This window comes from Pseudochaenichthys georgianus, chromosome 8 (genome assembly GCF_902827115.2).
Source record: "Pseudochaenichthys georgianus chromosome 8, fPseGeo1.2, whole genome shotgun sequence".
NCBI classification, from domain to species: domain Eukaryota; kingdom Metazoa; phylum Chordata; class Actinopteri; order Perciformes; family Channichthyidae; genus Pseudochaenichthys; species Pseudochaenichthys georgianus.
The window spans coordinates 24,126,344-24,150,813 of NC_047510.2; the positions used below are offsets into that span (position 1 = coordinate 24,126,344).

The 24,470-nt window shown below is 43.7% G+C and overlaps 1 protein-coding gene across 1 annotated transcript; it reads right to left on the minus strand.

Moving 5' to 3' along the window:
* Positions 1-15,635: 15,635 nt before the first annotated feature.
* On the minus strand, positions 15,636-19,708 carry LOC117450848 (uncharacterized). Its single transcript, XM_034088840.2, has 11 exons — positions 19,484-19,708; positions 19,232-19,353; positions 18,809-19,118; positions 18,592-18,683; positions 18,144-18,191; positions 17,849-17,916; positions 17,673-17,765; positions 17,256-17,566; positions 16,646-16,818; positions 16,299-16,513; positions 15,636-16,187 (listed from the first exon to the last, which is right to left on the minus strand). Exons 1-9 carry the CDS (start codon positions 19,596-19,598, stop codon positions 16,718-16,720), a joined length of 1,260 nt encoding a protein of 419 aa, XP_033944731.2. The 5' UTR covers positions 19,599-19,708; the 3' UTR covers positions 15,636-16,187; positions 16,299-16,513; positions 16,646-16,717.
* Positions 19,709-24,470: the final 4,762 nt, after the last annotated feature.

Sequence of the window (24,470 nt, forward strand, 5' to 3'; positions counted from 1 at the left end):
CAACCTTCCTAAATGTTCCCACACCACGCCACTCCTCCACTCCCTCCACGAGCTTCCAGTAACTGCTAGAATCCACTTCAAGACACTGGTACTTGCATACCATGCTGCGAATGGATCTGGCCCTTCCTACATCCAGGACATGGTTAAACTGTACACCCCAGCACGTGCACTCCGCTCTGCATCAGCCAAACAGCTCGCTGCACCCGCACTGCGAGGGGGACCCAAGTTCCCATCAGCAAAAACACGTGGGTTTGCTATCCTGGCTCCAAAATGGTGGAATGAGCTCCCCATTGACATCAGGACAGCAGAAAGCTTACACACCTTCCAGACTGAAAACTCATCTCTTTCGACTCCACCTCGAGCGATAGAATTACTAACAAAGAACTTCTAACAGAGCACTTATATACTAATAAAGGTCTGGCTTATCTACAGCCAGTTGAGTAGCACTTGAAATGTTTGGCTCTACTGTATGAAACCTGATGTACTTATATGATTCCGTTTTCTTCAAGGTTGTGTCTTCCTGGTCGAATGTACTTATTGTAAGTCGCTTTGGATAAAAGCGTCAGCTAAATGCAATGTAATAACATGGGTCAGAAATGACCCGTGCAAGTGTGAATTTGATAGGAACCTTTCATTTATAAAATGTGTGTAGTTAGGAAAATTTTTAATGTGGACAACTTTTCACTTGTCAGAATATGGCGCTGGTCAGAACTAAACAACTGGACAACATTTCACATTCCACTCTTGTCAGAAGGAAACAGGCTGCGTCTTCAGATCTGATTCATGTAAGTCTTGTTTTACCTAAGAAAAAGATATTGAGAAAAGATAACTGCACATAACATTTGAACATTATCCCTACCTGTTGGGAAAGAGAAATATTACATAAGCATATTCTATTCTAGCTAGCATTACATTAGCATATTATATTCTAGCTAGCTAATGTTAGCTTGTGTTAGCTAGGTCAATTCTAGATCGCGGTCGTTAATATTAGCTAATGCATACATGCCAACTCTCTTGCCAGATCATGTATGAAATGTAATCATGTCTTACACAATAAATACGCTATACTATTTTCAACCCATTTGTCAATCTGGAAATACATACATAATAATAAATAAATACGTTTAAATACAGTCATATAAAGGTATAAGCTAATGTCAGCTAGGGCAACAAAATAAAACTTGAATTAGAAAAGTGTACTGTATAATTTATCAACTGATGTTGTAAATATTATTTAGATTTTCTTCATCCACAGTATGGCTCGTCACACTCATTCACCTTTCATGGCTGAAATGGTCATCGAGATGTTACATCAAGAACAGGATAAGGACGATGGAGCAATCCTTGATTCTGACTCTGACCTCTCTGATGATGACGTAGACTATGTGCCACAGGGTCAAGCTGAAGTTGCTGGTGATGAAGAAGACTCCTTGGACGAGCTAGAAGACTCGTCTGATGAGTCCTCTGAAGAGGAAACTCAGATCCAGGCCAATAGGATAAGTAAAAAGGGGTCTTACTGGAATGAGCAATCCCCCACTCAAGGCAGAGCAAAACCCATAACATCCTGAGGAGGTGTCCAGGACCCGTATCTGGTTGAACAATCATTTCACCAAAAGATGCCTGGGAGTTGTTCATTAGTGATAACATCATAGAGGAGGTTTTAAGATGCACTAACTTAGAGGGACGCAGAGCCGCAGCAGCAAAAGGAAAAGAGTGGAGATGCCTCGACAAAGTGGAATTCACAGCATGTATTGGTTTGACCCTCCTTGCAGGGGGGGACAAGAGCTGGGATGTGGCCTTGCGGGAGCTCTTTCTGGATCCCCTGCACAATCTGATGTATAAGGCCACCATGGGGTTCCACAGATATGAGGATATCCGCCGCCTCATACGGTTTGATGATAAGAGGACTAGGGCTGTTAGACTGGAAACAGACCACATGGCTGCATTCAGATATGTGTGGGACTGTTTCCTGGCCAATTGCAAGAAAGTGTTCGTCCCCAGTGATTGTGTCACTATAGATGAGCAGCTTGTGCCATTCCGTGGAAGGTGCAAGTTCTTACAATACATGCCCAGCAAGCCAGCAAAATATGGGATCAAAATCTTTTGGATGTGCGATGCAAGGGTCCATTATGCATTCAATGGCATGATCTATACAGGACGACAGCCAGGAGAGGATGTTCAGAGGAACCTTGGCGAGAATATTGTGCAACAGTTGTCCAGCGGAATAAGACACACAGGTGAATATAGAATACAGAGTATACATACAGTGAATATACTCTTGAAGTTCTAGCACAATACCTAGATCACTTTTCCACTCTCTCATAGTGTCTATTTCATTTTGTATTACCATTGTGAGAAATTGATTAATTTATAAGCATAGAATGGAATAAAATACAATGCAGTACTCCATAATAATAATAATCAATATTCCATCAGGTTTATTTTAATGTTAGAATTTAGAGAATTACATGTTGACTAAATTGACCATTCATTTTTTTTGTTCTGTTCATAGGTCGCAACATAACCATGGATAACTTCTTTACCAGCATTCCTTTGGCTGAGAAGCTCCTAGAGAAGAACCTTACGCTTGTGGGGACTCTTCGCCAGAACAAGCCAGACATACCACCTGTCATGAAGCCAAACAAACTGAGAGAGAAGTACAGCTCCAAATTTGGATTCTGTGGCAACATGACAATGGTGAGCTATGTCCCGAAAAAGGGGAAGGCTGTTGTGCTGCTAAGCACAATGCATGATGACACAGCAGTGGATGACCAGAGTGTTAAGAGGAAGCCAGAAGTGATCCAATATTACAACCACACAAAATCAGGAGTGGACACAATGGATCAAATGGTTCGCACGTACACCTGCAAGCGGAGAACACGGAGGTGGCCCATGGTGCTCTGGCACAATGTGCTGGATGTTGCCACCCTCAACGCCTTCACCAGCTACACTGCACAACACCCTGGTTACATGGGTGGTGTGACTAATGCACGGCGGCTCTTCATAAAGGAGCTGGGCAAAGAGCTGGTCATGCCACACATGAGGAGACGCATGGAGGGCACGTCCCACCTCCAAACCCATATCACAGAGGCAATGGAAAGATGTGGGTTAAAAAAGTAAGCGCAGCCACCAGCCAGCCACAGGAGGGCCAAGTGAAGAGGAAGAGGTGCAAGATCTGCCCAACTGCCAAAGATCGAAAAGCCAGCAGCTGGTGTTCCAAGTGCACCAGCCCTGTGTGCAAGGAGCACACACATGTTGTTGTGATTTGTGAGGCATGTATGCACTAGATTGCAACTTACTCATATGAGTTCATTTCATGAGTTTGTTTCATGAGTGTCATGAGTTCATTTTAAACATTCAGCATTCACCACATCACTGCAGTAACAATACAGTTCAAAAAGTTCAAAGTTAGTTTGATCAGTTGTATGGTGTATGCTATGTGTGAGTGTGACAAAGTGACAAATAAACATTTCAAATATTAAACGTGTTATTCTTTGGTCCAAATCACTGCTAAAATGTTTTTTGACAAAATCATTATTATAGTATGTCTTTTATTTATTTTTAAATACCACACATGGGTCATTTTTGACCCATGTCTGTAAACTTGATGTAATATTATAAAAACTATTTTAGTTTAGTAATTAACAAAGGAGAAACAAAAGTAATGATTTAGGGTTTTCAAAAACAAGATATTTAATGAATATTTTGAATATGTATTTAATGATGAAATAAGTTGATTTCCAAAAATATAGCAAAGAAACACTCAACCATGCATTAAATAACACTGTAAGTCAATACGGGTCATTTTTGACCCATGTTGTGTCTTAGAGGGGGTTTCCATAGCTTGTGTATCAGTGTGGTGGTTGCACTCTCCAGCCACCTTCCTTAGAGGCTTCTCAATACTCAAATTTCCCCTCCTCAACTCCTCGACTCCTCGGTCCTCCGGTAGTGACCCGGAAATGAATTTCAGCGTGCCATTTTGAAGGACGTCTCATTTCTCTAAATGCACACCGAGGACCGAGGATCGAGCGTCGAGGAGGCTCTCTGGAGGAGCTATAACCGAGGATACACTGATGGTTCCTCCACGGGTCCTCCGCGGATGCATTTCCGGGAACGGTGGCGGCGTGACGCACGGCCGGACTTATCTCAGCCAATGACAGCTCTGCATGCATCCCCTGGATATTATTTTAGAAACTGCTCTCATCGCAACGCGATGTTTACAGAGAGAACAGCTGTGAGGTCCGTGCAGAAAGCAGAGCAGTGTGTAAAATATATATCACTCAGTATAACAGGCCTACTCTCTTTATTTGCTTTAGTTTAGTAGATATCTACAAAGAGTCCATATTTTTCTAAGAACATTTAGTGCTTCACAATAAAATACACAACGGCTGTAGCCTGATTATGCTTTAGGAGCTGTAGGTGTTTTCATTTCATTTCAAACCTTTATTTAACCAGATTGGTCCCATTGAGATCATAGATCTCTTTTTCAAGGGAGACCTGCAGCATATAGGTCCCACATGAAACATGAAACAATAAGGACATTATACATTATATTTACAGGATACATAGTTATAGACATTTACAAGTGCCCATTGTATCAGCAAGCATTTCATTTACCCTAGCTTTAAAAACATGCAGAGGAATGAGATGCTCAGTTTCAATTCTTGCTGAAGATTGTTCCAAGCATGTGTGTGGTAGGCCTATAGTGTCGGTGCGTGTGGTACAGTGTGTAGGTGCGTGTGGTACAGTGTGTAGGTGTGTGTTGTACTGTGTGTAGGTGCGGCGGACAGACGGGTCTCAGTTGGTTTGATGTCCTTACTTTTAATACTTGCAAATACAACTTTTGGCCCGTAATTTCAATTCCCCATTTCAGCGACCAGAGAGAGGGGGGGGGGGGGGGGGGATATATCCAGTCTCTGATTGTGTTACGTTATTATGAGAGTGCTCTCATACTTTAAATTGCTTATATTTATATAAATATATGTGTGTCTGTGTGTCCGCATCTGTAGCCTGGTATTGCCTCATTATACCGCACTCTCAATGAACTCAAAGTAAATATGTGGGGGAACAATGTTCAGCTGATCTAACAGAGATTATAAAATATGACGAAACACTCGACAGCTGATGCAGCTGTTAAACGTCTGCTGCTTCCCCTCCTCTCTCCTCGGTTCCCCTCCTCGGTCCTCCGCTCGCATCTCCTGTGGGCGGGTCTAAGTATCGAGGAGGGGAGTCGAGGAGGGGAGTCGAGGAGGGGAAATTTGAGTATTGAGAAGCCTCTCTTGTGTGTGTGTTTTCCCTTTCCCTGTCTGTGTGGGCGTGGTGCCTGTCACTCCTGGCTCCCGGCTCAAATCTCCACCAGCTGCAAACAGTTGAGCACTCTCCTCTGCGACACACCTGATTCCCTTCAGCCATTACAGATGGTATATCAGCGGAGGCTCCACAACCTGTCAGCGCCAGATCGTTGTTAAACCCCAGTGGAAAACTCTTAGCTTTCTCAGCCTTCTTAAAGTATAGTGACTATTTTCGCTACACCTGAATATATTCTTACCTGTTCTTCTTGTGCTCCAGGATTACGCTTCAGTGGATTACGTTCCAGTGGATTAAAACTCCGGAGGATACTCTTCAATAGATTACGCTCCAGTGGATACTCTCCAGCCGGATTATCTCCTCCAAATAAAACCTTTGTAACACACTGCCGTGTCCTGCGTTTGGGTTCTCTCAGATAACCGTAACAGAACGATCTGGCCAGTATGGACCCAGCGGACACCGGCTACCAGGCCAAAACTACGGACGAACTCTGCCAAGCCCTGGCCAGTCAAGGCGCTCTCGTGGGGCATCATGATACAGTTCTCCGTGAGGCATTGGAGACTCTCCGGAACCTCTCCGTTAATGTGCAAAGAATCGGCACGCAGGTAGAACTGCTCACTTCACAGGCTTTTCCTCCGCAGCACGCTGCACAGCCGACAGCCCCTTCCCCCCTCCTGCCGCACTCCTCCATCAGCTACGAGAGGCTGTCATTCCCACACCTGAACGATACGCTGGAGATTTGGGTAATTGTAGAGCCTTTTTGTTCCAGTGTACGTTAGTTTTTGAGCAGCAGCCTAGTACTTATCACACAGATGGGGCTAGGGTAGCATATGTAATGAGCCTGTTGAGGGGGAGGGCTTTAGATTGGGCTACAGCTGTTAGGGAGAGCCAGCCACACATTTGCTGGTCATATGATACTTTCATTTCCGAAATGAAAAAAGTTTTTGATCACCCGGTACGGGGGAGGGATGCTGCTAGGCGCCTTCTTTCTCTCCGGCAGGGCTCCCGTAGTGTAGCCGAATTTTCAGTGGAGTTTAGAACAGTGGCTTCCGACTCACGCTGGAATAACGAGTCACTACAGGATGCTTTTCTTCAGGGGCTGAACGAAGCAATTAAAGACGAGCTAGCGGCTAGGGATGATCCAGGTAGCTTGGATAATTTAATAGCCACAGCCATTAAGATTGATAATCGCCTCAGAGAGAGACGTAGGGATAGGACTAGCCGTCACTCCAATCCCAGCGACTTCTCACTTGATCCCCAAATTGGAACCGCCACTACCCCAAACCCCCGATCTTTCCCGACTCCTTACTCAGCCTCATCCCATGGAGATGAGCCCATGCAAGTGGGAAGGGCCCGCCTCTCACCATCTGAGCGTGCTAGAAGGATCCATGCTGGGGAATGTGTTTATTGCAGCCAAACCAGTCATCTCGTTTCCTCCTGTCCTAGTCTGCCAAAAGGTCAGGCTCGTCAGTAGCTGTGGGGATTCTGGCGAGCCCTTCCTCCTCTCTCAACCCCCGACCCAGAACACAGCTAGAAGCCATGCTTTGCTGCAACCAACAGTCCCTACCCCTGCTCGCCTTAGTGGACTCGGGGGCGGATGAGAATTTTTTGGACATTGACATTGCAGCTCAGGCAGGAATTTCCTGCGAAGTGTTAGATTCACCTCTTAGTGCTAATGCTCTAAATGGAAAATTCCTGGCCCAAGTCACTCACCGCACCAAGCCAGTAAACCTCATTCTGTCTGGAAACCATCGTGAGTTTATTCAGTTTCACCTAATTTCCTCACCTCAGGCCCCCATAGTGTTGGGCCATCCCTGGTTAAGAACTCACAACCCCCAGATTGATTGGGTAACTGGCAAGATCATTAGTTGGAGTTCTTTTTGCTTATCCTCATGCCTGCAGTCTGCCCTACCGCCAGCAGAGGCCGCCTCTCCACCACTCAAGATCGAGCCGCCTGACCTGTCATCTGTTCCCACTGAATATCATAACCTAGGAGAGGTGTTCAGTAAACAGCGAGCTCTTTCTCTTCCTCCTCATCGACCCTACGACTGTCCCATTGACCTCCTTCCCGGGGCCCCTCTGCCTTCCTCACGTCTGTTCAACCTATCTCGCCCTGAGAGAAAATCCATGGAGAATTACATCCTTGACTCCCTGGCTGCTGGTGTCATTCGGCCATCCTCCTCCCCGGTCGGTGCTGGCACCAAGAAGGACCGCTCACTGCGGCCCTGCATTGATTACAGGGGTCTCAATGCCATCACTGTAAAAAACAAATACCCACTACCCCTCATTAACTCCGCCTTTGAACCCCTCCAGGAAGCCACCATTTTTTCCAAACTGGACCTCCGCAATGCCTACCACCTCGTCAGAATCCGAGAAGGGGACGAGTGGAAGACGGCCTTTAACACACCACTCGGTCACTTCGAGTATCTGGTGATGCCTTTTGGACTGACGAATGCCCCTGCAGTCTTTCAGTCAATGGTGAACGATGTGCTCCGTGACCTCCTCAACCGATCAGTCTTTGTCTACCTGGATGACATCCTCATATTCTCTCGTAACAAGGAGGAGCACATTATCCATGTCAGGCAGGTGCTGCAGAGACTCCGGGAGAACAGACTCTTTGTAAAGGCGGAGAAATGCGAATTCCATGTCAACACAGTCTCATTCCTGGGCTACATCGTTGAGGAAGGAAAGCTTAGGTCCGACCCTGAGAAGATCCAAGCGGTGGTGGGGTGGCCCAAACCAACCTCAGTCAAACTGCTTCAACAGTTTCTTGGTTTCGCCAATTTCTATCGGCGCTTCATCAGGGACTACAGCAGAGTGGCGGGTCCTTTAACCAGACTCACTTCCCCCACAACTGGCTTTTCCTGGACCCCAGAGTGCGATGCAGCCTTTTCAGAGCTAAAGAGACTCTTCACCACTGCCCCTGTGCTCATCCACCCTGATTCCTCTCGCCAGTTCGTTGTGGAGGTCGATGCCTCCAACACCGGGGTAGGAGCAGTTCTTTCCCAGCGCTCGGAACGAGACCAAAAATTGCATCCTTGTGCATTTTTCTCTCGCCGCCTCACCCCAGCTGAGAAGAACTATGACGTGGGTAACAGAGAGCTGCTGGCTGTCAAACTTGCCCTAGAGGAGTGGAGGCACTGGCTGGAGGGAGCTGAACTCCCTTTTATTGTATGGACGGACCACAAGAACCTGGCGTACATCCAATCTGCCAAGCGCCTTAACTCCCGTCAGGCTCGATGGGCCCTGTATTTCGGCCGCTTCTCATTCACCCTCACCTACCGTCCAGGGTCACGGAACCTCAAGCCTGACGCCCTCTCTCGCCAGTTCGCTTCCGATGGACCAGCTGCCAGTCCAGACACTATCCTGCCTGCCTCCTGCGTGGTGGGGGCTGTTACCTTGGAGATTGAGTCATTGGTCAGGGAGGCCCAGCGAGCGCAGCCTAGCCCAGGTAACTGCCCAGCTAATTGTCTTTTTGTGCCTACCCCTGTTCGCTCCAAGGTCCTGCAGTGGGCACACACCTCTCGTTTCTCATGTCATCCTGGTGTCCATCGCACACTGTTCGTTCTCAAACAACGCTTCTGGTGGCCTTCCATGGCTCAAGACACCAGGGCCTTTGTTGCTGCCTGTACAGTGTGTGCCCGCGCCAAGTCCTCCCACCAGCCTCCCGCTGGCCTGCTTCGCCCACTGCCAGTACCTAGTCGCCCTTGGTCGCATGTGGCATTGGATTTTGTTACTGGACTTCCACTTTCACAAGGAAATACCATCATCCTAACTATTGTGGACAGATTCTCAAAGATGGTACACTTTGTGGCTCTTTCCAAACTTCCCACTGCCCGAGAGACTGCAGATCTTCTGGTCAACCATGTAGTTCGACTTCATGGGATCCCCACCGACATCGTCTCTGACCGGGGCCCCCAGTTCATTTCCCACGTTTGGAAGGCCTTCTGTCAGGCTCTGGGAGCATCGGTGAGCCTGTCATCTGGCTATCATCCTCAGACGAACGGGCAAACAGAACGGGCCAACCAGGCCCTTCGTTGTGTGGCTTTCAAGAACCCTTCGTCATGGGTCCCACATCTGCCATGGATCGAGTATGCCCACAACTCCCTGCCAAGTGCAGCCACAGGTATTTCACCTTTTCATTGTGCCATGGGTTTCCAACCACCTCTGTTTCCAGCCCAGGAAGAGGAAGTTGCTGTTCCCTCCGTTCAGGCCCACCTTCGTCGCTGTCGTAAGGTGTGGAGGGACACCCGAGCATCCCTGCTCCGCTGCCCGCAACCGCCTCATCGCAGACCGCCACAGGACCCAGGCCCCCAACTACTTACCAGGTCAGAGTGTTTGGCTTTCGTCCAAAGATCTCCCACTCAAGACAGAGTCAAGAAACTTACCCCACGGTATGTCGGCCCCTTCATCATCGACTCCATTATTAATCCATCTGCAGTCAAACTCAAACTTCCCTCACACATGAAGGTTCATCCAACATTTCATGTATCTCTGTTGAAACCTGTTGCCAGCAGTCCTTTGTCTCCTCCAGTGAGTGTTCCCCCACCCCCCCGCATCATCAATAATCATCCAACCTACACCGTCAGGCGATTGTTGGATGTTCGTCGCCGTGGAAGGGGATTCCAATATCTGGTGGATTGGGAGGGCTATGGTATAGGGGAGAGGTGTTGGGTTCCCCGGCGAGACATCGTGGGCGCATCTCTGATACGGGACTTCCACCGGGATAACCCTGGAAGACCTGGTAGACCGCCTGGAGGCGTCCCTTAAGGGGGGGGTACTGTGGTGGTTGCACTCTCCAGCCACCTTCCTTGTGTGTGTGTTTTCCCTTTCCCTGTCTGTGTGGGCGTGGTGCCTGTCACTCCTGGCTCCCGGCTCAAATCTCCACCAGCTGCAAACAGTTGAGCACTCTCCTCTGCGACACACCTGATTCCCATCAGCCATTACGGATGGTATATCAGCGGAGGCTCCACAACCTGTCAGCGCCAGATCGTTGTTAAACCCCAGTGGTAAAACTCTTAGCCTTCTCAGCCTTCTTAAAGTATAGTGACTATTTTCGCTACACCTGAATATATTCTTACCTGTTCTTCTTGTGCTCCAGGATTACGCTTCAGTGGATTACGTTCAAGTGGATTAAAACTCCGGAGGATAGTCTTCAATGGATTACGCTCCAGTGGATACTCTCCAGCCGGATTATCTCCTCCAAATAAAACCTTTGTAACACACTGCCGTGTCCTGCGTTTGGGTTCTCTCAGATAACCGTAACAATCAGAGGGTTAAGTAAACTGCTACTGGTTCACGACCGCAGACAGCAGAGGGACACTTTAAAATGACTGATATTTGAACTTTTAAATATCTACAGTAGTTTCTTAATTCTAAATCCTGAGTAGTTACCAAAAAAAAAACCTGCTCTGAAGGTTATTTTCATTTTACAAATCCTGCACTCAGTTTTGCTTTCTCCAATATCATTGAAATGCAGCCAGATGCTGCTTCTTTTTTCGGTTTTCGCAAATTTCTTGACTTTTTCCGACACGCATGTATTTAAATCCAGCTCCCCGTCTCCCTGTCGCTCTGTAGCTGGCCTGTACCACCACTACACCTCCTGTCTTTGGAGCGTCTGCCCCATACCCTTCTTTCACATAATGGTATGATCCTAGTGTGACCTCGCATATGATGAAAATGAAGTCCCCCCCTGCCTGCATGGATTCCCCAACAAGAGTAGGTGCGGCTGAAGATGCTGCTCTCCCCGACGGGAGTCTGCTCTTCTAGCGGCATCTCGTGATCGGCGTGTTGGAGACCCCTGAATTAAATTATCAAGTCACCTCAAGTCAGAAGGCTCAAGTCCAAGTCAAGTCCCGAGTCATTGGTGTTCAAGTCCAAGTCGAGTAGCAAGTGTTTTGTGATGTTGTCAAGTCGAGTCCAAAGTCATCCAATTGGTGACTCGAGTCCACACCTCTGGAATGTTCCATCTGAATTTACTCTGACACAGCAACATCCATATTGATTCTGACACTTCTACAGCCAACTCACAGGTGTATCATTGCTTTGATAAAAACATATATTCATATAACCCTTTTAGAAGTGAAGATATTCATTCATTCTGGACATGTAAAATAGGCTCAGGGCTTAACAGGTCAATCTGTCATCCCACCCAGAACATACAATATGCAATGCAGCCAACCAATACTGCAATGTAAAGCATCTTTGAGCACTCGGAAAAGCGCTACTTAAATAAAAATATTATTATTATATACATGAATTAAAAGCAGGATTACCTTAATACTGCGATGAGCGGAAGCATGCATGCATCTCCTTGACTTTCTTCATGTCATATTTGTTACACTTTGTTTCTGTTCACCCGGTTTGCAACATTTTATTATGAGAAATCGATACATGTTTCTCTACAAACACTTTCTAACTAGCATGACATGGAGAAGCTATTCGATCATAGCCAAGCTAGCGAAAGTAAAAAGTGCCAGGTTGGGCGTATCCTTCACTTTAAATGCTCCAATTTAGCCATATAAATGATTTTTAAGTAAATGTCCATATTCATCAGCATGCATATAACATATTTGTAATGGCCTGTAATGGCACGTTTCAATATCTTGTTTCTTGTCTATTTTTTACGGTGGCCCTGAGAGGCCAGGGTGCTGCAAATAAAAGAACGCTGCAAATAAAAAAAACGCTGCAAATAAAAAGAAACAAACGCCGCGATGCAAATAAAAAAGCCACAACGGAAGTGAATTACCAGGGACTATTATTGCTGATGCACATGCGGTTTTTTATGCGAGAGAAGAAGAAGGCTGGGGGATCTCCAGGAAACATCTCATGGGTAAGTTTATAATGTTAAAGTTACACAGGATGTAGATAATATCTGTCACTGCCGTATTTATGACTTTAAATTACGTTATTTTGTGTGTGGGAGCAGATTATGTGTGTAGTGTATAATGTTAGTAGAACATAGCTACTTTTATCTGCTAACGTTAGCTGTTTTCTAACCAAACGGATCTGAGCCGAACGGGACTAAGACACACAAAGTAAGTTGAATATGCCTTTATTCAATACACGAGCTCGGGTCCTCTCCTCAACATGCTCTGAATGAACAACTTTTACTGAATTAGAGCTTGGCAAATTAACGCGTTATTAGCGCGTTAATCGCAGGATACACGATTACAACTTTTAATCGTTGCCCAGCCCTATATTGAATACTTACAAGTATAGATCTTCACTAACATCCTGTAGTCATCTAAATGTCCTGTCTAGAGATAAATGAGGGTCTCTTATCCTGCGTAGAGATAGAGAAGGGTCTCTATCCTATCCAAGACGTGCTTCCTTTGGCTGGCTTTAAATCTTTCTTTTTTAATGTATTTTGACATTGTAGATGGATGCATGGTTCAGATATTAAGTGATTGTAGCTGATATCTGCTGTTAAATTAGTGTCAGCTGTTTGCAGGTAACATTACCTGCTGCAATAGCTTACCAAGTAGCTGTTACTTCATTGCAAATGAATAACATTCACATTGCTCCTTTTCCACAGGCAATGTATTGTCCATATTGTGGGACTGGTGGGTGTTTTGGGAGGTTTTGCGGTTCCTGTGGCAGCAACATTGAATGTTTGGCTCCCTTTCTCGAAGATGGTAAGCTCCTCCTTAAAAGTCAAGAATTTCACCAGTACAGTGATAATGTCTTATTTGTATATGATTTGTTGCCATTTTAATATATGCTATACACATATTATTGTCAGTCATGGCAATTTCAACATGATTTAGAACTACTGATTAAAAAAAATGCCAACAAGTAAAAAAAATCAGGTGAAATACCAAAGTTGACCAATTATGTGCTCCTTCATGTGCTGAGGGTTGAGCCTTCTGATGCGTTTATGTACAAATACAGGCATTAAAAGGGTACCTTTTTGTTCGCTACCTCTAGATTGATATGTATTTTTATCCTTAGCAATTATGTAAGTATCCCAATATTTTGTCCTTTGCCTGTTTATTTCTCTTATTTGTTGCTCCTCATGTCTGGAATTGTTCACGCATTGAACATACTGAAAACATACACTTATGCATCAAACAGTTCATGTATTTTCCTCATTACTGATACATTTTCATTTTTTTCTTAATAGGTTTTTTGTTATTAAGTTTCATTCCTAATGACACTGTTGTCTTTTCCCTTCAGTCACAGAATCTAATGAAGGAATCGAGGCAGGCCTCATCCACAAGTACTTCACGGAGGGACACGCTTATGAAGTGATACTTGATTTTCTAGAAAAAAAACACAACATTTTTCTTAGTCTGAGGACCTTAAAGAGGAGGCTACAGAACGCTGGCTTAACAAGAAGGACAGACTACACTCCCATTGGCACTGTACACCAAACTGTTGCACATGAACTGAGAGGCTCGGGTCGGCTGTTGGGTTACAGAGCTATGTGGCAGACATTGCAACAAAAGTATCACCTGACAGTAAAAAGGGAGGATGTTAGACAGATGATTTCCAGACTGGATCCATCTGGTGTTCAACTTCGTACCAGGCGAAGGTTTGTCCGAAGAGGATACGTCACAGCAGGACCAAACCAAGTGTGGCACGCTGATGGATATGATAAACTTAAACCCTTTGGTATTGCCATCAGTGGCTGCATCGACGGCTTTTCAAGGAAAGTTATGTGGCTCAGGAGTGGCAGCACTAACAACGATCCGGGCATCATTGCGCAGTATTACCTGCAGTGTGTATCGGAGTTTGGACTACTTCCAGCCCGCCTTCGCACTGACTGTGGAACTGAAAATGGCACTATGGCAGCCATTAACTGCACATTACGATCTCAACACACAGATGATTTTGCAGGAGCCCTCAGTCACATGTACGGTACCTCAACTGCAAACCAGCGCATCGAGAGTTGGTGGTCTTTCTTCAGAAAGCAAAGGTATAGCCTTTTAAGGTCAGGTCCAAGAATGTGTGTGTGTGTGTGTGTGTGTATATAGTACAGAGGTGCCCAAATACTTTAAATCTGGATGAAAAAAATTGTGAAATTACATTAGAGCTATACACTAACATTTTCCCAAGGGAGTTTATGTGCTCCCAAATGAAATAATTTAGGAGCGCACCAAGAAATGTACAACATTTCTAGAAATATTGTGACTTTTTACTTGACGTTGTCTTTTTTTTCATGAAATACAAAAGTTTTGAATTCCACCATTAGGACTCAGTTCTGGATCGAGCTCTTCAGTGACCTTAGAGAGAGGCACCTCTTCAGTGGGAGCCATGAGCACAAGTGTCTGCTGCGATATGTGTTTTTGGGCATCATACAAAAAGACCTCGCTGAGTACAGACAGCTGTGGAACCACCACACCATCCGACCTGTTCGCCGTGTCCATCAGGCAAACCTGATGCCATGTACCACCTGCCTCACAGGTTTGTATTGAAATTGTTTGGTAATATTACTTTAAAATATATCTGACTTCATATCATTTGGTGTATCAGCCCAATATGACAAGTTTGTCACTTGATAAATAACGTGATTCATTTAGTCTGAAAACTCATTATTTAAAAATGATGTCCAAAGCTATTCTGTCGATTTATCTTACTCAATTCCAAAAAGTACCTTGTGTTAGAAAGTGAGTAGAATGACCATATTTGACTGAAAGAGCTGCTGTCAACCTGACATTAACTTCTCAAGTCAAAGCTCTTTGTTTAGGAATTAATTAACAAAGAACTGACTCAATGGAGTCTTAGTTATAATGCTTATCTAGCATGTTTGGGGGGTTAAATTATCCATTTGTAATCACTTGACTCATTATGTTTCAATGTATGACTGGTCTTAGGTTTGGCGGAAGGGAGTGTGGATTTCACAGTGTCCTGGGAAGCCCTACACCACTTTGATGGCATCATGCAAGCATCATCTCAGTACAATTTGTGTGGTGATGAGAATCTGGAGATGCATTTTGTGGACTTGCAAAGAAGGAGTGGGTTGGCTCCACCAGGGAACTGGACAGCTGCTGTTCAGAATTACATTTCCATGAAAAACATGTCTGGAGTGTAGAACACATTGCCCCACCAGACCCCCAGAACTTTTTGTGTGTACAAGTTGATGAATCAACAATAACATTCATTGCATCAGTCACATATGCTACTGTTATTTCTGTTTTCACAGTGGGTCTGAGAATAAAATCTTGTGAACCAGCTACAGCCGTGTCATCTTTGTAGCGAGTGTGTAACATATATGCTATACGTAGAAAAACAAGTCCTTACGTTAAAATGAAACACTTTTAAACCATTTAATGAAGAGTCATTCAGCTTTACTCTTTCACAAAGTCCATGTAAAAACATGATAACATGGCCAAAACAAAATTGGCACATTTGCACGACAAGGTGCCTTTTGCAGTCTTTATTTACTGTTTATGTAAATATTTGTAAAACATCTTAACACATGTTCTGAACTCTTGATTTAACCACGGTCTACCTTACCTAACGAGAATACAATAACAATACAATACAAATGTGTGGTGTTGTTCACATGTTAGATATGAAATAGGACAAATCTGCCATGAAAAATACTCACATCTCTCTTACATCACAACATTAAAACAATGGACTGTGTACTGTGTGTGGCAACATTAACTTTAACACAAGTTATTTAATTGTTTAAATGCACCCAAAGCCGGGGGAATTATTAATGCCAAAGTTCATGTTGGCTTTGAAGGCACCATAAGTGTCCAAAAGAGGAAGCTTTAAAATGTTGGCACAGGTATTTGCCATTGGGAATGTTGACGTTGTAGAACATAGGAACTGAAGGCGTGGCAGAGGACTCATACCAGCAGGAGGCACACATGGCACACCTGTAGCGAACATTAACACCTCCTCCAAGGTCACTGAGCTGTCATTTTCTAAAAAGTAGAGAACATTGGAATCAATTGACAGTAAATACTATCTACATCAACACCGGAACTTTTTATAATCTGTGTGTATACAAATCAGACAAGAGCAAATTGACTAACCTTCACAATCGAGAAGATAGTCTGCCCAGTAACTCATAGCGTTCTCTTCCTGAGCCCTTCTGTTGCTTCCCTGTTGACTAAATTCAGGCTGGAACAGATTTTCCATCTCTGCAGCAGACAGCTTCACATCGGCATGACAGAGAGCAGGGGTCAGGACCGTCGGATGCTGCTGCAGAGCTGTCAGAAACTGCAAACTTTCAAGTCCAGCCTTGAATCTAAAATACAATTAAAAGATGCATGCAAAGATACATGTGCATCATGTAGAAGTAAGTAAGCAAGAAACTGGGACAACAGCAACACGTTTTTCATAATTATTTTAGCAATAACAATGAAATACAAAAACCTACCTTTCGATTGCAGTGTTGTTCCTGTGGATTATGTACCACTTCAGGTAATCCTCTACAATCGTTTTTTTTTCTTCACATGACCTGACATGTCTGAAGCACCCAGCAGTCTGCAACATGGCACTGTTCCGTATCATTAAGTCCTGAAGGATCTCCACTGAGGGTGAATTCTGAATCTAAAAGAAGAGATAACAGAGTCCCATACATTTCAAAATATGACACGTAATTATAAAAAATGGTAATGCCAGAAGTATATCTTGAAAGAATGGTTTAAGTGGACAAAACTCTCTCTTTACCTATTCTAGAATGTCACACCCTTCTCATACCTCTTGTAGGACTCTCCCTATCTCCTCATCTGTAATGTCTCCAACAGATGCCTTGAAACTGCTCTGCCCTGAGATGTAGCTGACCAGATCCTCTGACAGAAAATTAGGACCAGGTCCACCATGCACAATGGACACCGCAATCATCTTCCCTGCTAAATAATACTCATCCTCTCTGATAGCTGTCCAAGATAATGCAGAATAAAGAAATATTAAATCAGTTTCCACATTTGAAAACACTGCAAGGTTGAAATATGGGTTCTTTTAAAACATTATACACAAAACAGAACCTGTTGAATTGTAGACCAGGTAGCGGCTCTCCACAGGTCCATCAAATATGGGCCGTTTGTTCAGCTCTTTCATGAGAAGGGAGAGGAATTCTCTCTTGGGGCCACCTGTATCGAGACCTTCCTCAAACCTCCCTTCATCGTCAGAGAATTTCACCAGGATGTCTTTCTTTTCTGAGAATGTTGCCCTTTTGAATCCTCTGACTGCTCCATCCCAGATGTTCGAGCGACAGATGTTAAATCTGCTGACAGCTCGATGGTCAATCTCTAGGGCCAGGTTTGCAGTTATCTCAGAAAGTGATTGCTGGTCCACCCTGTCATCAGATACATTATGACCATGTGAAATGGTACACCATAGCACACATTTTTGATCAGGAAAAATAACAACCACAGTTGAAGTAAGGGTAACTTTTCTCTTACTTTGTATCCTCTGGAATGTCATGACTGCACTCAACACTGTCTGAGTCATCCTTATCCTCTATCACAATGGGCGCATACAGCTGAGTATATTTGCTGAGAAATTGACATACACAAGTTTACATTGTTGATGTTTTCATATAAAACATACTTGAATTGTAGAAAGGAAAGTATAATACCTATAGCACGCAGTTTCCAGCACACCTCCTGATGTTCCTGGGCCCTCTTGTGAGTCAGAAAATAAGACCTGAATCACAAACCATAACAGGGATAGGACAGGTAAGTTGAAGTATTTTAAATCATGGCTGTCAGAGGGCTGATTTAGAAAGAAAAGACTATTCTAATGTACACAAACGTGGATCTCTGGGTCAGTGTGACACATTATTTCATGTAGTTTAAGACATTAATTGAGTGACAATATTTTCAGACAAGGCTAAATGTGAACAATAGACAATGTTTAAGAGCCACAATTACCGGAGCTGCTGAATCAGTGCCTGACTCTCCATCTGCAGGTTCCCATATCTGGAAGTAAAAAACAATATATCAGTGTGACACTTCAAATTTGACAGAACTAGAGCTTAACACATTTGAACATAAATATTGAATTATATTATTCTGACTGATAGTGTATGTGATTTGCGAGAGGGGCAATGATCCTTCTTACATTATCACTTTCAGTGAAAAACATACAAATTATTATGGTGTGATTTTGCAGCGATCTGCACTAAATAAAGTTGTTTTCTTAAGTTTGTAAAATATGTGTAGGCCAGGACGCTGCAACAATTACCGCAATTTAAAAATGCTATTTTGGGACATGTTTCATCGTAAAAATATGCCGTCTATGTGAAATCTAGAAACATTTTCACTTCCAGATAGAATTTACAATATAAGCGATCTAAGATACAACAAATGTAGTACTCACTAATGTATCAGCTGCATTGAATTCTGCAGAAGTTGGACTCATGATGATCACCTCTGAATCCGATGAGTTGGATTCAGAGCTGGTTTCCTGAGCTGTGAAATACAAGAACAGGTATAAGAGGATTTTAGACTACTCAGAACAACAGAGTGCTTTCCTTGACAAACAAATACATTAAAAAAGCTCTTCTTGGTTGGCAATTCATTTCACAATTACTTACAAGATGTAAAGAAATCTTCAGCTGTACAAATGTACAGTGTGATACGTTGGTAGGCCTTCCCCACTACCTCTTTGTACTTGTTTAGAGTGAAGGGTACTTCTGTTCCTGGTATATTGGTTATCTTTGTACCGTCAGGGTAGAGCAGTACGTAGGGACCGCCATGTAAATTTCTGTCGAAGGTCTTCATTTTTTGCTCAGCAGCTCTCTGCAATTCGTCCGCATCCGACTCTGGTCGTATCAAAAGGGGAAGTACTGTTCCTCTTACAGTCTTCAGTACACCATCTTTCAGCCTCATAAGGCCTACTGAAATCTACAGAGAAACAATGAAATAGGCGAATGTTCAACTAGTTCAGTGACACTATAAATACATGACAGAATGGACTGTCGGCAAATTATTAGTATATCTCAGCAAAAAAAATGTACCTTCACAACCTTCAGGTTGTCTTTTGATGGTGTTTTTTTTTTCTTAAAACCTGCTCGTCTCTCCTCCTCTTTTACACTCCGGAATGTCCGAAATAACTCCAGTGTGTTTTTTCCTGTAGCCTCTGCTTGAAATAAGAGTCCAATCAATCGTCAATGACAAAGAACAGAGAGACATACAGTGTTCTCACCCATACTCATAATATAGTGTACATTGCCTAAGCCTAATTCAAAAAATAAAAAAATAAAAATTACCTCCACTTGTGCCTGTTTTATCAACATCACACAGGAATTTGATGTCCTTGCCACATGAACAGCAAAAGGCTGATTTAGAAGCCTGCTGCTGCTGTCCACAAAAAGGACAATACATTATGACCTGCAACAAAACAAATAAAGTATCATTAGGTTGCTTTGCGCTTCAATTGCATGAACATCTATCTATCTATATATCTATAAATCAAGACATGTCTGTGTGTGTGTGTGTGTGTGTGTGTGTGTGTGTGTGTGTGTGTGTGTGTGTGTGTGTGTGTGTGTGTGTGTGTGTGTGTGTGTGTGTGTGTGTGTGTGTCTGTCTGTGGCTCGCATATCTCTCTGACTGTTTGTCAGATCGACCTAAGCTTTCGGATATGGCTTGCGGATTGCACGATGATGTGCATCCTTCATTTAGAATGTTTTGGGATTAATTTTCCCTAAACCTTTATTTTTTGACGAATCTACGCGCTCCGATCGGGTACGCGAGCAGCAATTATGGGAGCCAAACAATCGGTCCGCTTAGTACGGGCACAAGCTCTGAACGGCCATGCCCCGAACGGGCACTGCACTAGTTTTTAAATAACACTAACACATTTGGAAAGACTAATCAGTACTACTTTCAACGCTGGCTTAATACAAGGAATATCCCAACATGGATTGCAAGTGTGTCTTAATCACGACATTCCCCACTGACAAGGGCAAGACAAGCCTCAGGCAGTTAAACACGCAAGAATACTGTGTGTGTGTGTGTGTGTGTGTGTGTGTGTGTGTGTGTGTGTGTGTGTGTGTGTGTGTGTGTGTGTGTGTGTGTGTGTGTGTGTGTGTGTGTGTGTGTGTGTGTGTGTGTGTGTGTGTCTAGATTTAAAACGGTTCAAGCTGCACGGATAAATCGAGCAGAATCAAACAGTTTTCACAGACAAGCAAACAACTTGAAAATAGCTTTCTGCAGTTTTGATCAAAGCTATGTTCTACTAACATTATACACTACACACATAATCTGCTCCCACACACAAAATAACGTCATTTAAAGTCATAAATACGGCAGCGACAGATATTATCTACATCCTGTGTAACTTTAACATTATAAACTTACCGATGAGATGTTTCCTGGAGATCCCCCAGCCTTCTTCTTCTCTCGCATAAAAAACAGCATGTGCATCAGCAATAATAGTCCCCGGTAATTCACTTCCGTTGTGGCTTTTTTATTTGCATCGCGGCGTTTTTATTTGCGCGGCGTTTCTGTTTCTTTTTATTTGCAGCGTTTTTTTTATTTGCAGCGTTCTTTTATTTGCAGCACCCTGGCCTCTCAGGGCCACCGTAATTTTTGCATCTTTTATCAACTATTTGTATTATTTGTATGCTAATAGAGCAAACACGTACAGTGTTCTAATGCGTTATATGTAAAAGCCCTGCTTGTTTATGTTTGTATGTGTATGCATGCACTGTATAATCCTATCTATCACCCCTTTATTTAGCCTACTGCCATGCAAGCCACCTATTAAAGCTTGGCGAGCCGCACAATGAGGAAGAGGAACCCTGTCTCAGAGGCTTCCGAGCTGTAGTAAAATCCATTCAATACTTGTGAGGAAGGCTAGCTCTGTAGTTGGAGTAAAACTGGACAATCTGGAGCAAGTGGCAGAGGGGAGGAGGAAGCTGGACTGTATCCTAGAGAACCCCTCCCACCCCCTCCATGCAGAGCTAGTGAAGAAGAGGAGTTCAGCCTCAGACTCATCCCTCCATGCAGAGCTAGTGAAGAAGAGGAGTTCAGCCTCAGACTCATCCCTCCATGCAGAGCTAGTGAAGAAGAGGAGTTCAGCCTCAGACTCATCCCTCCATGCAGAGCTAGTGAAGAAGAGGAGTTCAGCCTCAGACTCATCCCTCCATGCAGAGCTAGTGAAGAAGAGGAGTTCAGCCTCATCCCTCCATGCAGAGCTAGTGAAGAAGAGGAGTTCAGCCTCATCCCTCCATGCAGAGCTAGTGAAGAAGAGGAGTTCAGCCTCAGACTCATCCCTCCTCGGCACAGCACCAAGCGCCTCGGACAGTCCATGTGCCTGTAGCCATCAGGCCCAACAGTACTGGACATAAAATACACAGTTTTCACACATACATGTAAATATATCTAGTACAGTATATATGACCCAAATAATTATGTATGTTCATTTTAATTCATTTATTATTATAAAGTTACTTAACTTTATATAATTATAATTGTATCTTTGATTTTATCTTTAATTTTCTGAATCTCTTATCTGTGTGAATCTGTGCTGTCCTGTTTTTCATTCTTACCCTGCTGCTTTTTAAACTACTGAATTTCCCCACGGGGATCAATATAGGCCCGACAGGCAGGTGTGCAGGATAAGCAAACTAGAAGTAAATGTTAAATTTGACAATGCTTTTTCTTCCTTTAAGGCGATATTTAATTTGTAATAAGACAAATCAGAGTAAACATGGATACAAGACAATTAAAGTTTGCTACAACAATCCTAATAACCAGAAAATACACTATTGTTTACTGCTAATGGATCATATTAAAATGGGCCTCTTTTCCTTTCCCTTTATTGACGTCATTATTTCCAAGCATTTAGTGGACAGTGCGGTGTGTCACACATGCTTTTTTATAGTTTGTCATCAACAGGTGGGTTTTTTCAGCACATTCAGCCTCAATAGATAGTGCTGGAGTAATGAAATGCTTCATTAAGGTTCGCCTGGTAATAATAACATTAGTATTTTGCTCAGTTACAACATTTTATAAATACTCAGCACTCAGTGTCCTATTTAAAACAATACCGTAATAAAACAAGGAGTTTACCTGAGCAAATTGTTGGATATATCTCCTGCAACCAAAAAAATATGGGCTCAGAACAGTCTCATAATACACATGCACACACACTTGTATTTCCGGATCCACACTTGTGTTTTTCAAAGCACACACAAATGTGTTCCGTTTCATATACATGTAAATAAAATCCAAATACAGAAAAAAGTCTTACATGTGTATTTTTGATCCTCACATATTAGTTTTCCATTTAAAACCGCTGCATCTACAAACACAAACCGCTTTCTGTGCACGGATCGCTGTGCATTCGTGTGTGGGTTTTTTGAGACTCCCCTGACGGTCAGCCGATTCATACTTGTAATTTTTTCTATCTGTAGCCAATCAGATGTCTCCTCAATTCTAAGCCAATCACATGAGCGCGCCCCCACGAGGTTAGATTTCCTGTGTTCATGACGTAGCGCTTCATGTACGCATTTTGCGCTACAAATATAATATATAATATACTGACTGACAACAAGAACAAGCCACAGAAGTCGTATCACAGTTTATCCTGGACGGAGCTCTCCACAGCTGAAGACTTCTTCACGCTGCTTTCAAACTGTGAGTAAACAACGTGTGCTTCACTTGTAGGCTGTCTGAAGGTGTACACAGGTCTCAGATGGACTTGGTATCACATTAAGAATGATATTCAGTAATAAGTCTCTGTTTCCTGGTTTCAAGTTAAAAGTGTTCCCCTTCCCCCATGTCTGTGGCTGTTGATTGTGTGCACCTGGTGCCCTGTGTTGTCTCCTCCCCCCCACCTGTGTCGAATTGCTGATTAGTGTGTGTATTTAGGGTCTGTTGCCCTGTCTGTTTGGAGGCTGGTAGTGTGTGTGAGATCCCGGTGGCTGCAGGCTGTGCCCACGTGAACAGCAGCAGCAGGATTGAGGCTGTGTGTATTGTGTTCATGCTGTAATAAATGCCCACACCGGGTTATATTTGGGACGTGCTGCCTCTGCCTCCTTGCTTGGTCTGGGCCGCTCAATTGTCAGCTTCACAGATTTATTCAAGCTTGCAATGTTTTGAACACACATCCCCAGTCACCTCATGTGTCTTTTTGTAGTCCTCGCTGTACGTGTCCGCACATCGGCATCGCAACCACAACCTCACCCACTTGTACTGAAAGTGCATCAAAGTGTTCCTCTGGAGCCAAATATACCAAAAGATTTATGTAAACGACAGAAGAAGCGATCAAAATGTGTATTTCCTGGTTATTCGACAAAGGCCACGCCCCTGATACATCTGCCTTTAGAATATCACCAGTTGTTCGGCCCACATCTTATTCGGTAACACCGGCAGCACTGCAATAAGCTGTAAGCTAACGTTAGCAGCCACCTTGTTAACCTGTAAAGCCCGATTGTCCCGCCGGTGGGACATCTTGCAAGAAACAGCATCTCAGGACTTCTTAAAATGTAACAACCTATTAATGATGCTTACCCACTTAACGTTAAGAAACTCAGCTAACTGACGATATTAACCATTTTTAACTAAACGAAACACAAGTCTAACACCAAGAAAATCAGCACTTAGCGAAAACAGCTAACGGGGCTAACGCTACTTTAGCACATAACTGGCAAAGCGATCTTTTCTACTTAATGCTATCTGCACAAAGAGAAAGAAAGAAAAACAGCGCTGTCTGCTTATTTGCAAAGTAGGCTAGGCCTAATCAGAATAATTAAGTAGGCTTATTTAATAAGTTAATTTCAGGATAACTTTGGGAATTTTGTTTGTTGAGTTTTAAATAGATTTTGAAAGTGGAGATAGAGAGAGAAGCAGCTTATGCAATGTAGGCCTATACATTGTTTATGTTACCTATGTGCAGGGCTGCACATAACTGGTGCGCAGGTGCGCATGCGCACGAGAGAGAGAGAGAGAGAGAGAAAAAAAAAAAAGAGAGAGAGAGAGAGAGAGAGAGAAGAGAGAGAGAGAGAGAGAGAGAGAGAGAGAGAGAGAGAGAGAGATATTTGAGAGTTGCACCTCGGACGTTACAATAGCAGGGTTTCCCACACATAGACTTTACTTGGGCGGGCCGCCCAGGTACATGAACGGCCGCCAAAGTATAATTTGCGAGCTATTTAGGTTTAATTGTTTTAATCCATCCGCGAGCACCACGGCATCTGCGATCCCTCGCTCTACCCCTCGCTATCGCGTGAAGGGTCTGCTTTATGCGCTCCG